The 15177-nt window shown below is 43.2% G+C and overlaps 1 protein-coding gene across 2 annotated transcripts in view; it reads left to right on the top strand.

Annotated features, from left to right (window-relative positions):
* LOC142572484 (PC-esterase domain-containing protein 1A-like) overlaps positions 1-13294 on the top strand; it is a 33500-nt gene extending 20206 nt beyond the window's left edge. Inside the window, exons 6-7 of one of the 2 annotated variants that reach the window (XM_075681638.1) lie at positions 98-257; positions 11005-13294. In XM_075681638.1, the coding sequence (XP_075537753.1) occupies positions 98-257; positions 11005-11223 (379 nt within the window). In that variant the 3' untranslated portion in view covers positions 11224-13294. The remainder of the gene's footprint in view (positions 1-97; positions 258-11004) is intronic. The other variant, XM_075681639.1, reaches the window with a different exon arrangement.
* The last annotated feature ends 1883 nt before the right edge of the window (positions 13295-15177 follow it).

Genomic DNA, 15177 nt, shown 5'->3' with positions numbered 1-15177 from the left:
TACTTAGTGCACCTTATGGCCATATAGTGAGGTATGTCAGGCATTCTTTTTGCCTCCTTTGTCTACACGCTGCCCATATTTATTATTTTTTTTTTAGTGGGAAATTCATCACAGCCAAAGAGAGGAAGGTCATGCTGGCGGAAAAGAATGGTTTTGACTACACGACTGACGAGGACAGCAAGGGCGAATGTAGCAGTCTTCCTGCTGAGCTCTCCTTCAGCACCATCCTTGGTTGCGACGAGGAAGTGAGAAAAGAGGTGAGCTCCAAGTGCACCAATGACGGTTTCATGGCAGGAGCTACAGAGTTTCCTGCTACAGTTCACTTGCATTACTTTTACTTTGACTGCAATTGTTTCAGTTTCTCAGTGAAGGTCTGGGCCGGCAGCCATGCAATTCTGTGGGCCCAAAATTTCGTTTAGATCGTAAAATTGCCCTTCGCCGTATAACTTGAACTTGGCTAGTTGGAACATGCGGTCTGGACCCCTATGGTGACCCTAATGGTGAACCCCTTACTGGCTGCATCTGTCTCGGCGAAGCTTAGCGGACAATGAATGCATCGAACATTTTATTTATTTATTTATTTATTTATTTATTTATTTATTTATTTACAGATACTGCCAGCCCTTTCACAGGGCTATAGCAGGAGTGGAATACGAACATTTACAAATAAAATATTTTGTACATGGAAAATTGTACTTTGAATGCTAAAAGGGACAATAAATTAAAATTAATAACACCAAGAGGTAACAGCATTAACCGCTGAAGATAACATAGATACAAAGTAAAGTATATTACTTACAAATAAGGATATCTCCAATGTGTTTTGTGAGGAAATCAATTGATGAGGATGAAACGGCTTCTTCCGACAGGGAGTTCCATTCTTTGATAGCTCTTGGAAAAAAGCTATACCTGAAACAATCGGTATGAATAACAGGGGACAAATAAACATTGAATGATGATCTCTAGTGGCTTCACCGGAAAGAATTTCAAGAAAGTCTGTATACCTAATATGAACATGATGATGAATTATTAGGTAAAGATATTATTAGGTAAAGATAAAGCCTGTAATATCGGTAGGTCTGCCTGTACACAAAGTTGAGAAGAGGAGTCCATCCGTCGGTATTTATTGAATATGAATCTGACTGCCAGATGCTGTATTCTTTCGATTTTTGATATATTTATAGCAATGTAAGGGTCCCAGACAACCTTTGCGTATTCAATTATAGGTCTAATTAATGTTTTATAAGCTAGATGTCTTGTTTCTTGAGTTGCGAATGGTAAATTATGCCTCAGACACCAGAACAACTTGTTGGCCTTGGCACACACATAATCTGTATGGTGGTTCCAGTGAACATCACTTGTGAAAATCATGCCAAGATACTTATGCTGCTCAACTCTTATAAGTTCAAAATTATTAATAAAATAAGAGTAGTTTTAAGTAATTTAACTTTCTAGAGACTTCCATTACTACAGTTTTTAACGGGTTTAGCACCATTTGCCATTCATCACACCATTTCTTTATCTTCTGTAAATTTGCGTGTAATTTATCCTGGTCTCCTACTGTATCAATTTTATTGTATATAATGCAGTCATCTGCAAAGACCCTGATGGAAACGTCTATTTCATTTGGGCGGTCATCTATAAATAAGAGGAATAAAAGGGGGCCCAAAACACTGCCTTGGGGAACTCCCAACTTAACACATGAAATCTGAGACTTGTACCACTAATTTTGACATATTGCTAGCGAGAAAGAAAATAGGATGAGAACCATTGTGTAATAGAAGCATTTTTGAACATTGCATCAATTTTTCCTAGTAGTTTACGGTGAGACACTTTATCAAATGCCTTTGCAAAGTCCATGAAGATCATATCCGTCTGTCCCCGAGAGTTAATAGTTTCTGAAAGATCAAGGGCTAATTCGATGAGCTGAGGTGTTGTGGATAGGCCTTGACAAAAGCCATATTGGTGGATAGATAACAAGTTATATTCATTAATATAATTTAACAGATTTTTCTAGATATGTTCAAGCATCTTTGAAAAGGTGCTAGTAATTGATAAAGGGCGATAATTTGCTAAATTGTTAGCACCGCCGCTTTTGAGGATAGGAATCACTTTAGCTTGCTTACCATACCTTTGGTAAAAACCGCTATGAAGACCGAAAAATTAATGCACAATATTTAGAATTCCATTCGGCGTATCGATAAAGAAACTCGTTAGGGATGCCATTGGGTCCAGGGCTTTTCTTTATGTTTAAATGAAGCAAAAGGTTGAGCATACCTTGTTCAGGAATTTCAACGTCAGCAATAGGTGACCTGTCAGATGGAGATTCAATACCCGGCATAATACCGTTATCTTTTGTGAACACAGATTCAAAATAATCATTGAAACTCTCAGAAGAAGGGTGCTCCTTAGATTGTGTCTTTGAGCAAGCATTCGATGATGGATTAATATATCTCCAAAATTTACCCGGTGCTTCTTTTAGAAATTTTGGGATTGTAAAGCCAAAGAACCTTTGTTAGGATTCTTTCACAAGTATCTTAAGAATCCTTCCAAGACATTGAATGGTGGATCGAGTCTGAGTGCTAGGATTCTTTTCATATTTTACGTTTTTGTTTTAATTGTCTCTTTAAGTGTATTATTTCTCTAGTTATCCAAGGGCTTCTATTGCTAGTTTTCTTTATACGCTTAGGTATGTACAGCTTTATAGAAGACATGACCAAATTAGCAAAGTACTCCCAGAGACAATCAGGACTCTGATTATGCATATAATGTTCTGGGAATCTCTCATAAGAGTCCTCTAGCAATTATAGAACCCCAACATCATCAGCTCTAGCAAAGTTTAACAACATTTTTGCGGGTATGGTTGACAGTGTTGGCGGAAAGGCTCAAAGACAGCACTACAAGTTTCTGGTCCGAGATAGCATCACTGGTCTCACAGTCGGTTAGTAAAGGCAACAGGTGACTAGACACGAAAACAAGGTCCAGGATAGACTAAGAACGAGCACTGATTCTAGTATAGTCAGTAACCACCTGGTTTAAACCAAAACAAAAAATTGTGTCGTCTCTCGTTGAAAATGCCTATTTTTGGCCTGCCCTGGGAATATTTTCGAGCAGTAACTGTAGCTCACAATGTCTGATTACAGTATTTACCCGATTTTAATGCGCACCATTTAGCATGTCCTTTTTCAAAAAAATATGGCTGAAAATTTCCTGCGCGGTTGCTGTTGAATACAAAACTGCCCTCGTGGTATTCATATGCTTTACCGCATAAAACGTGTTTTGCGGCAAAGATGACTGTAGGAAGCGGGCCATCGTTCTGCAACACGTATCAGACCCGTGGCCCTTTTTCTTGCTAAAAAATTGGGTGCGAATTAGATTTGTATATGGTTAAGGTGCTTTCATGTAATCTCTACTTTAGTTTTCTACATTGTGCACACATAAAGTTGGCACGCATTTTCTTTGGGAATGTGCAAGTGCTGGGTAAATACTGGCAAATGAATCAGTGGTTTGTTTTGGTGCTTTTTCTTAATCTTGTTTAATTTGACCCGCCTGATAATTCGATCACTTTCGTCGGTCCTGTAAGGGAGAGGGAACTCTGGTGCTGTGATCATTATCCTACTATGTGATTGATGGTCAGTACATGTAGTTGTCTGATCTTCATGCTTGTGGCTTTAGGATCTCTTGTGGCTTTGTTTACTAAGTAAGCTTTAGCTGCCTTATTGACCTCAATATCAAAGCTGTCCTATTTTTCTAAACGCACAAGGCAGTGGGACTGAAAACATGCATAATCGCCACAATTTTTCTTTTTTTAACAGAGTATTTTGTTGGAAAAGTCAGTTTGATAAGTCACAAAGCCATTTGCAGCCAGGAAGACGAAGTTTAGGCAAATTCATGTACAGTGGACCCTTGTTAAAGGGACACTAAAGGTTACTATTAAGTGAACGTGGACTGTTGAATACTATCCCAGAAACCTCGAAACGCTTGTTTCGTGCCAAGGAGAGACTTATTTTAAGAGAAAATGCGTTCTGAAGCGTCTGTGTACCTCTAGCGCAGTTCAAATCGCTCGCCCTCCGATCGAGGAGTACTGACATCATCCGTCCGCAGACGGCGCTACGGCTTTTCTGCGCAAAACGCAAACGCGCGGCCAGAAACAGAGCCAAGACAGAGCCGACAGCAGAGCGAAAGCGGGAGTATGGTGGCTAGCGGAAGGAGAAACGCGCGACCATAAGCTGGTACTTTATTCTATCACGCAAACTTCGATGCTAGTCACAATGGACCCTGACAACGACACATTGGCTCGCGATGCTGGGCTCAACTTCAGCGATTTGAGCACTGACGAGCGCGACCTGCTGCTGAGGGCTCACGCTGCCAGGGTCGTTGCGTACTACGACGGCGGCCTCGACACCGGCTCTCCGGAGCGGGAAAGCAAGGAAGGCTTCCCACAACATCACAAGGATGCGGCATTCTCACTGCTTGTTCAAAATGAAAGTTTCGCGAGCCAGCGGAACCCACACAGCACGACGCGATAAGGAAACTACTGAAACTCCAAAGCGTGCGCGGCGCAGAGTCGAGCGAAAACGAAACCTTTCGACCACCCATACTACTGAAGGGTAACATCAAAATGCTTTTTCTTAGAATCGAATAGACGTAGACAAGTAGCATTTTCTTCCGTCTTATAATCGAATAAAATGATATTTTAATATGAGTAGTTGAGTATTAGTAACACAAATTATGAGGAGTGCTTTCATCATCGGGCTAGTACCGGAATGTCGCTAGGGGGTCTCAAATCGTGTCATGCATTTACCTCAATTTCTCGGTTACTAAAACTCTGTTCGCGATTAGATTGACGCCTTAGACGTTCTAGAACATTACTCTACCACTTTAACTTGACTTTCTGGTAACCTTTAGTGTCCCTTTAAACTGTACCTGGTTGGGATGAAGGAAAGGTATGTGCAAAGTGCTTGTACCGCTTAACAGGCGACAAGAAATTTGCAGCCACTTACCCAGAGGAAAAGTTAAGATACACTGAGTGAAAAAAGCATCCAAAGATGCTCTTATTTTTAATTTTTCATTGCACGTTAGTTTGCCGCTATGGTGGTCTGGATGAGACAACTGTGGTTTCAAATTTGTTCAGGGCTGGTATCAGCATCTTCAACAGCCCTTTCTTCATTGCAGGCAGGTGCATTAGTACATCCAGCACCTTTGCAGCTTTTTTGACTGTCGGGCATGGCAAACCTGCCCTTGCATCTGTCTCGTCATAGTCATCATCATTGCTAGCTCCCGGTGATGGTTTAAGTGCAACAGTGCCAGCTGTGTCATCATAAGTTAGGTCCAGACACATTTCAACGTTGCTGTCAACATCCTAGAACATCTGCAAACAGGCTGTCGCAAGCATCGTCCTCAACATCACTCTATACCACGTCTGCAGCATCACCCATGCACGGTTCAAACTTGGCATGCCTAAAACAGTGTCTGTTCTACTTGCGGGTATGAGCAAGCGAGCAATGCAGGGCGCCGAGCAAGTTGATCGAGTCCGATTTCTTGTTCTCCATTGCAAGTGGGATCCTATGCAGCATGTTCTTCCTGTAGTTTTGCTTCACAGCTCAAATGATGCCCTTGTCCAAAGGCTGCGCAACAGTGGTTGTGTTGGGAGGCAAAAAGATTATCTTTATCACTGAGAGGTTTTTGCATATCAGCGTGCAATGACAAACACAAAAGGACATTTCGTCCCAGCAAAAAAAAAAAAACGATCCAGGTGCCTTGTATATTCTTCAAATAGCTTGGCCATCATCCCTGCTTTCCTGTTACTGCTACACGGCATGCCCTATGGCAGTTCAGCCACCTTTAAAGTACCTTAGCTTACTGGACTTTCCTATCGCCAAGAGAGGCAGCTTCTCGCTTCCTGCCGTGTTCACAACAAAAGCAGTAGATATTCTATCTTTTTTGTGTATAATGCCTGCACAACTTTCGTCTTTGAATGCAAAAATCCTTTCTGGCAGCAGCTTGTAGAACGGCAGCTTCGTCAACATTAAATGCGTTGTCGGTGAAATAGTTTCCTAGAAACTGGAGAGGTTGCCCATTCTGTCAATCCTCCAGAACAGTGTATCCACTGTTGTGCCTGGACTCGACCCTTGCCCTGATGCCGGAGCGGGTCTTAAATCTTGACAGCCACCCATTGCTGCAAACGAATCCCTCATGCTTGAACTGCAAGGCAGATTTCTTGGCTTTTTCGAGCAGTAGGGGCCTGGCCCACTGACAGGAACGTTTTAAGACGTTGCTCTTTTTTGAGCCAAAGCACCGATGCCTTTTCATTATCCAGATGCATCGATTCCCTTAAATGACACCTTTTGACATTAGCTGCCATATAACTGTCCAGCAGTATTTCTTGCATTCCACACGCTGTGACCCTTTGTCAATGGCAGGTCTCTTCCCCAACTAATGCTGATGATTTCTTTGAGCCATACTCTATCCTGCAAATGATATCAAGCGTCTTCTCGATGCTGATGGTTTGATGCTTCGGCACCTTGTTGTCCTTTCACACATAAAATGTGCTTACTATGCCAGCATAAAAACCACATTAAGCCCTCAAAGAAGAGCCAGTGCACAAAAAAAACGACTGTTGCCTCTAACTAGATGAATGATAGCATCGAACAACCGATCACATGCTTTGGGATGCATCCAGCACCTTTCACGGTGGACGCTTGCTATGTGCCGACAGCACAGCTGGCAGGATGTTTGAACGCCTCCGAGATAGCATGCGATATTGCGCTCCACCTCAGAGATTGCACACAAGTCAAACCACAGGCCGAGCCATGTGGCCTGTGCTGGCTGTGTTTGATCAAGGGTGGCGGTGCAGCGACTGCAAATTCATTACGCGTTCGCGTCTGTTTCACATGCCAGCTTTACAACGTGCTTTTAAGAAGAATGTGCTATTTGAATCTGCATTGCCCCGAAAAATCTTACTACGTAAAGAAGAGCTACGCGTTAACCAACAGCTATACGATAAAGCACTGTGGTTTAGGCAATCGCGAAATGCATCAAGTTCAATGGCAGCACTGTCGGGAGATTCAGTTCGGCTACTGTTAAAGCAGAGCAGAGCTATGGCGTAGTCTGGTATATCTTAACGACGTTCCACTGTGCTCACTATCATTCCCATGCTAGCTGAACCGCCATGATTGCAGCTCCCATAGCACTCCTTAATCGTCTCTGTCCTTCCTTTCCTACTTTTGTGCGCCATGCAAACACCACGGTTATGAGGCTTCCATAGACATTGGTGCCAGAGTTCCTTCTGGTAATTTTTGTAGGAAACTGCATGGCGTTAGCAGCCGTAACTCTTCTAAAATAAGTACACCTTTATATTGGTCGCCTTTTATATTCCGTCTTTACCCACTGTAGTTCTGATGGGTGCTTTCTTGTTTTCCAGAAGAAGTTGACTGAAATTTGCTTACGTTAAACTTCGTTTCATACTTCGCAGGTGATTATGCAGAATCTGTGCAAGGTGTTCGGTCATAGAAACGTCACTCTGCTGTGTTTTTGATCTGCAGCACTTTCTACAGAATGACTGCGTAATTAATATACCACAGCTAAAGCTTGTGGATATTCGGTTACGTCAAATCGCGTATGAACTTCCGTATTTTTGTGCCACCTTTGTCTGTACATCCACCTTGCCTGGGTGAGGGAGTGACCGGGGTGTCTGCAAAAGATATTTCTATTTGATAAACATGTCACCCTTGTCAGCCCCGAACACTGCATTAGACAGTGTACTGGAGTAGGTAGGGCCCTGTGACGATTACAGTAGGGCCCTGTGACGATTACAGGCTGGCTGATTTGGCTTCGGTTTCCACTCAGTTCCCCATTGTAATGACCTACATACTCATACAACACCATGAGATGCTACACTGCAGGCATTAATCGGTGTGCACTTCACTTAAATATTGTAGGTGAGAAAATAAGCATTCAACTTCTTACTTCCCGCAACCACCACTACTCCTCCTTTCTACTCAACCTTGCACATTTTATTCTCTTACACCTGCTCATCATGATAATGTGCAAGCGACAGTTTTCATTTAGCACTATGTGTTATTTCATGTCTCAGATGTCATTATCTGCTAATTAGAGGTGTGCAAGTGCTCGAATATTTTATTTTTAATCGAATAGAGAATGCTCAAACAATTCAATTCATGAATCAAATATCTATTCGATTTCTCAAATACATTCAAACTTCGATGTAAATGAATTTGAGGTTTGAGTTTTAGTAGTAAAAAATTATTTCACGAATGCCCAGAACATTCCTGGTGGATAGTGTCTTGTCAGTGATCACACTGACAAGACACTATCTCGTAAGAACAGCGTTCTTACGAGTGTTGGCGCATGCGGGGCAGATCGGGCCGAGCGCAATGCACCAGCGTGGCTCACGCCATCCAAGATTTGCATTTTGCGCTGCCCAGCGCTGTAAATCTTTTACGCTATGGCTGACTGTGTTTGGTGATTGCAGCCGTCATCAGATGGCACCCTCAAAATATAAACACAGGTGCAAGAAGACATGGAAGGGAAGCAGGGGACGGGCACCTATCTGCCCTCCCCCCTAGTGCGCATGTCTATCCTCCTCTAACCTTGCTGTACAGTCAACCGCAAAAGTTCGCAGACTATGGCATGTCAGAAAACTTCGAATTTCCGAGCAGCCTACAAGAGTAGCTGGGAAAACTGCACCTCACAATGTTGTTCTCATATCCGAGTCGATGATGGAAATGGGAATATCAAGCTGCATTATGAGGTTGTGGAGATGTACACCTTTACCTCAGATCCCGTGGTTCATAAAATTTTGTGGTCAACTGTAGATGTGCATGGCTGTCTACAGGATATGTGGGCCATGAGCCGTATCTTTGAGGTAATCTTCGGCAAAGAAATATCGCAGTTTCGCCAGAAAGGTGTAGCATTGATGGCGAAAGTAAAGGGACAACTACGCGAAGTAAGGTTTGTAGCTTTATTGGTGTCGGACAAAGATCACTCGATGACCAAGAACACGCTGTCGCAACGTGAGGGACCGCCAACACTCGACACATGGGAACAAAATGCACAGGAAGGCACCAAACATCTCGGCTTTTCTTTGCACTTGCTGAAGATCACTTCCAAGATACAGCGCCTGGTCCCGCACATGGACAGCCAAGCACAGCTACAGAAAGGGTAGGAGGAGACTCGTATGCTAGGAGGTGAGGGCAGATAGTTGCACATCCTCCCCCCCCTCTTCTGTAGCATGTGTTGTATCATGTTACTGCGTGTTTGCCCATTCCCCATCCCCCTTGCGCTGAGGGAATCGACCCTTCTCGTGTTTCTCCGAGCGCTTCGAGCTGTCGCCTACCCTGCAGCCTCCGCAAGTCGTTGCGCCACAAATGGCGCAGCGTTGTTTCCTGCATACTGCGTCCCAGTGCACGTGCCTCAATGGTGTTTTGCCGCTTGAAATTTCATGCGGAAGGATGCTTGCAAATAACCTCTCCCTCAGGTGACATTTCCATAGAAATTTGCTAGATTTACCAGCTGTACAGGTTTTAAGTACATGCTTGAAATGGCCACAAACTTTGTTAAACCGAAACCGTGTCACGAAGTTACTTTTTTAACCGAAAAAAGAAATACACATATTTTGGTGGAACTAACATCGGGAAATAAAAATAGTTTGTTACATCGAGGTTCATTATACTCAGGTCTTCTTTCCTTCTTGTTCTTTCGTTTCATTGCTACACACATCTTTTTTTAAAAAGTTGTGCGAAATGTTTCTGCAATAATTTTGTTTCTGAAATCTCATCATGGTTTTCGTTTTTCAACATGAGGGTCTTTTTCTTTACAGTGAAGCTCTCTATGGCTAGGATCCTGGGATTCCTTCATGGCATAACGTTGACAGCGAACTATCGTCATCTATGGCTCACACCCGCAAATGCAATGGCTCATACCCGCATAAGGCAGCGGCTACAGTCACTTGGAAAAGTGAAGCGAACAGTGTATACATTCTTTAGAATGACGCATAAAACATACAGAACAGCATACGTTTCAATAAAGGAGCTCAAAACTAGCATCTGAACAACATAATTGATAAGGCATTCCTGTGCCTACATGCAATGTGAAGTATGTGGCGCTCCACACCATACATTTCCCAGTAAAGATTACTGTTGCACATGCTTCGGCGGCAACGGCAGCTTGACTGTAGCATAGGAAACAGGGAGTGACATAACTACACTTTTTTATTTTACACTTTCGTACGTAAAAGAACCCGCCTAGTAATTTATTTGTGTTGTGACAGTGCTATGGGAAAGCCATGTATAGTGAGGACTCCTGAAAAGCAGTGCGCATATGAGGTGCGGCAAATTTCTCTTCTGATACACTCTTTGTAGGTGCACAAAGTAGCGGCACAATCCAAGTCGCAGGCCATTGAAACATCTTAGGCTAAAGGTAAAAGCTTGGGTAAAGTGCATGTGAATGCCACCACATGAATAATTTCAACCTACGTCGCAAGGGCTGCCCATTCTAGTCGTTCACAGCTTCATTGTCCAACCACCTTCACAGTGTGGACTGGAGACCCTTTTTCTTTTTCCTTCTTTTTTTTTTTTTGCGAACTCTTGAGTAAAATGCATGCTTTCAGTCAGCTGCTATGAAGTTGCCCTGTCTGAGTTGGCAGGTTACCCTCAATCTGCATGCAGGCTTCAGCTCTTTTGCCTGGTCATCCTCGCAACCTTGTTGCAAAATAATTTGTTTTTCTGGCTACAATTTTTACCTTTTCAGGCTTTGTTTTGCTGAAACAAAGCTTGGTAAGTTTCTTGTGACATATTGAGAGCATCTGAGTGTAGTAGAGCTTTCTACACTCAAATTCGTGTTCTTTGAATCCACTAGAGGTGCAAGACCTCCAGATAATAATAAAAAAAAAACAAGCCATTTGCTGTGTATGTATGCCTTCAGTCATCAGGGTAGGCTTATGATTCACTAACAGTTCCAACTTTGTCACTGGCTTCTGCACAGGTAATCAAGAATGCCATCGAGGTCCCACCATCCGAGCGACCGAAAGCACGCAGGGGCAACTGGAGGGCCAGACGCTTCAGTGGGTTGAATCCCTTTCATGTCTCACGACAAAACGAAAGATGGCAAGGTCCATGGCAGCCTGGTTTCCAGCATCAAGGACCAGGACCATGGAACAACCAAGGCCAGCCTGAGCCTGATAGCCAGAGCAATGGCTTCTAGCGAATAGAATTCAGGAATGTGTTTCGGGATACGATGCAATACGCCCTGCCAAGGAATTTAAATATGAATGTTCATGAATAAATGGTTAGGAATAAACACGGTTTTGTGCCTAGGTTGTTTTATTGGTGCCCGGTTTTCTGAATTTAAAAAAGAAAAATTGAAATACTACGAGTAGGTATCTGTGTACAGTAAAGCTATGTGTGAGCGGTTAGAGTTGAAACATGAGTACACACACATGCACACACACGAGAACAAGCAAATTATACCGAGCCTTTTGTTGAGCGTAGTTGCGTACTTGCAAGTACTACAGGAGCCTTGAACGCATCGTGGTTTCTGAGGCTGCATGCGCAGATGTACATGGTGCAGTTCAAATCTGTTTTATCCGCAGGAAGTGTTTACTTCCTCATTACCGCACAGGCGTGCATGTGCGAAGGCGAGTTTTCTGGCTTTATTTCTTTCTTTCCTCCACACGGCCGATGCTGAAGACGTGCGCAGGCGAGTGCCATTTGGTGGTGCTGTAAGGAACCCTGCAGTGCACCTGCTCTGCCTTGGTGGGTTGGCTTATTCGGCACGGGCCGCAGTACCCACGGTCACGAAACCCAGCAAGATTCACAAAGAAAAGCTTTGCTTTAGTCTCCTCTGCTATTCTTTTGAATGTTGAGACTGTTGCTCGCATTTCCACGTGCTACCCTTGGCTCCTACTGCAAGTGGTGCCTGCGTCTGGGCCTTCCACTTGTTCTTAAGGGCAGAAGGCTTCATGCATATATGGTACATGTGGCTGGCTTCACGTTTCTGTGGCAAGTCGAGAAATTCCTTCGCAGCTTGCATCACGGGAGGCATAGATAAGAGGAGCCATGGGTCTTGCGACAAAAAATTATTTGAAATCTTTACTCTTTGAGGTAGAAGCGATAAGTTTGGGCAAATTGGTTGTACATGGTTCTTTGGAGACTTTTGTGTGCACAAAGACAGGACATCGAATGAAGGGACACACAACATGTGCATGTTGTGTGTCCCTTCTGCAGTCACACAGACACACAACATGTGCATGTTGCGTGTCCCGAAGTCCTGTCATTATGCATGCAAAAGTCTCCAAAGAATCTTTGAGGTATGATGCTGAAAACTTGTGCAGTGTGATGTTACGGGCTTCAAATATGAGGCCCTTCATCATTTATCTGACTTGGTCCTAATTTTACACAAGCTTCAATTTTGCGCAGTGGTGTGCAAAATATCAGTTACTCACATTTCACTAAACAAGGTGTTAATGGCTTCCAGATGATTCAAAGATGCTGTGAGAACAACCTTGTTGCTCTGCCTACCCTAGAAGTTGTGAAACTGTGAGTTGTGTTTTGTTTTATGAAATATTAGGACTTGTGAAGCTTTTGAAATGCAGCTTTTATCCCACTATCCTTTGCCACTTATGTACATGTTGGTGTGCATAAATTTGGTGCAATAAATAAGCTCGAGAGTGTGTTCTGCTCAAGTTTAACTTTGAAGTTTTGTAACGTTCAAAGTGAACTTTGAATGGCCCAAATAAAAAAACTGAACGGCAAAGCATGTCGCATGGAGGCACAAAGAAAAGTAGTAAAGCTTTATTCGCTAGTGCTTCACAAAAATATAAGCTATAAAAAAAATAGCAGAACATGTTGAAAGAAGAACCAGTGCTTACGGCTACTTTTTTCTTGCACAAATTTCGCAGAATATATTTTCCGAGTTTCACGATCTCCATCATGTGCAATAATTATGAAAATATTGAATGAGATGAAACAGCTGCAAGTACTATTTCGGGTCAGTGAATTTGCAACCTTGGAGAGAAATGTGCTGAATTATATGGAATGCTGTATTGTCTCACTCATACTGGCTTCTTTGCCCTTTAGTTGTCTTATAGTCTCGCATTCTTGTTCTGAAATTTTGTCTGAGATATCTGAATCTTAAAGTCTAAAAAATTTGAATAAATTTGTGCACTTTACATTTTTCTTTGACCGTCGGCGATGGTTCGTGTTTGATCTTGTGCCATCGTTGTTGGTGATGAGCATCTGGGCAACGGTAAAATAAAACAAAAAGCAACAATTCACATGTTTTTTTTCTTTCATACCGTAACTTCGGCACTACGTCAATGCGATGTCACAGATTTAAAGTACTGTTTCCTTAAGTTTATGCCGTTTTGGCGTTGATCAAGTACTGAGAAGTTGCTAGGTTGATTGTGTAGTTTCTTTTGAATAAAGCCTAGTCTTTGAAATCCATGATGTCACGGCAAACTGGTACGGGAACCTTGTTGTTAAACCCTTCTTCGCTGTTGCATCTTAAGCTTTCCAAGCCTCCTCTCGGAGCAAGACTAGTCATTTTGCTAGTTGTAGCATCACTGTCTACTTTTAACTTCATATTTTTGTTTAAAGTCCCTTTTCACCTTTGTTTTTATCCTCAACAGTGGACTGAGAGCCGAGATCACTCCGCGAGAAAGTCGAGACCACACTTGCCATAAGTTTGCATTACGTAGTTCCTTCAGTGGCAGTGTATTCTGGACATGGTAAAATTCACCATCTTTTCAGCTTTAATGTCCCCATATACGCTTGTTTTGAAAAGGCTAAATAGCAAAAATTTTTGAAGTGCTACCAAAACATCCTACTTTTCAACACTGGATTTCCGCTGGAAGCTGTTTTCGTCCGTCACATTTTTCCTAGCATTGTCAGACCATAGGGAACTTATAGCTTTCTCTTCTGTCTGACGCTGTTGATACTGAAGCATGAAGTCAGGCTAACAATGTGTTTCAGATGCCAATCACTGAAAATGATGCTGCGGGATAGGACACCAACCATTGCTGACCACTGGTAGCACAAAGGTCAGTCCTTGGCCTTACCAGCGCAATGCTGCGCTTCTTGGCAGACTCTGCTGTAGTTTACATCTACGTAATGCGAACTGTCACATGAGGCATTGTAACACGAAACGCGGACAAACGCCGATAAGGTGGGGCCCAAGCAACCCGTGACGCACATCAATCTTGCGACTTGGTCTAAGCTTATGTTCACCCTCCTCAAATTCGACCTGGGTCAGAAGCATCGTGGGGTGTCCATTTTGGAAGGAAGTTTTGACCTGCCCGCTCGGTGAGAATCGTTGAGCTCGTGGAGCCCGAGTGAACCCTAGGCGTGCGTTGTCGTTTTAAGGCTGCCCCGGAGAACAGAAACGAAATCTAGCCTGCTGGGTAACACCAGAATATGATGCCCACAATGTTGCCAAAGCAAAGCATGACACCATAGATGACACTAACTCTGTGCAGCCTGCAGCAGGGAACAGAGGTGCGTTGGGGTAGGCTTCTTATGCCACACACTGGGAAACGGTTAGGGGAAAGGGCTCATTGTAATGGGTTGTGGCCATAGCTGTGAATGGCGACGTGCGACAGCCCTCAAGATTTGCTGGTACCAGAATAAAAAACCCAGTGCGTGGCAGCATTTTCGCATGACACAGGCGAGCACTGCAGGGAGGCTGCCATTGCAGGTGCCTACCGCTCTCAATCGCATGTCCCGCACCTTTTCTTGTGTACATGGGATCTAGCGGCCAGAAAACCTATCATATGATCGCATTTTGGTCTTACACAGGACCTTGGTGCCGAAAGATTGTGTTTTCCGGGAACCTATTAACTGGCAAAAACGAAGCGTAACTGCATTGGGACTTATTTCTGTTTTTGATCACGAATTCTGGCACTGGGAAATCATGCAAAAAGAGATTTTATAAATGAGGTTTCAACCATCAGAAATGCCATTTCTTCATATATACGTATATAAAAACTGCACTTCCGACACTTCGTTTAGGACCCAGTTCTTCCAGTAAAGAAACCCGGTGCTATATTTATTATGTCAGAGATGCATCCTTTTTCGTTACTGCCTTCTTCACTGAACAAACTATTACACAAGGTCAAAATGCAGCAGCCTGTCAGTAGCCAATATTTACTGTGTGAATGCA

This window comes from Dermacentor variabilis, chromosome 2, assembly GCF_050947875.1.
Source record: "Dermacentor variabilis isolate Ectoservices chromosome 2, ASM5094787v1, whole genome shotgun sequence".
NCBI lineage: Eukaryota > Metazoa > Arthropoda > Arachnida > Ixodida > Ixodidae > Dermacentor > Dermacentor variabilis.
The sequence above is the reverse complement of the archived record's forward strand: the minus strand, read 5'-3'. Positions and strand labels throughout refer to the sequence as shown.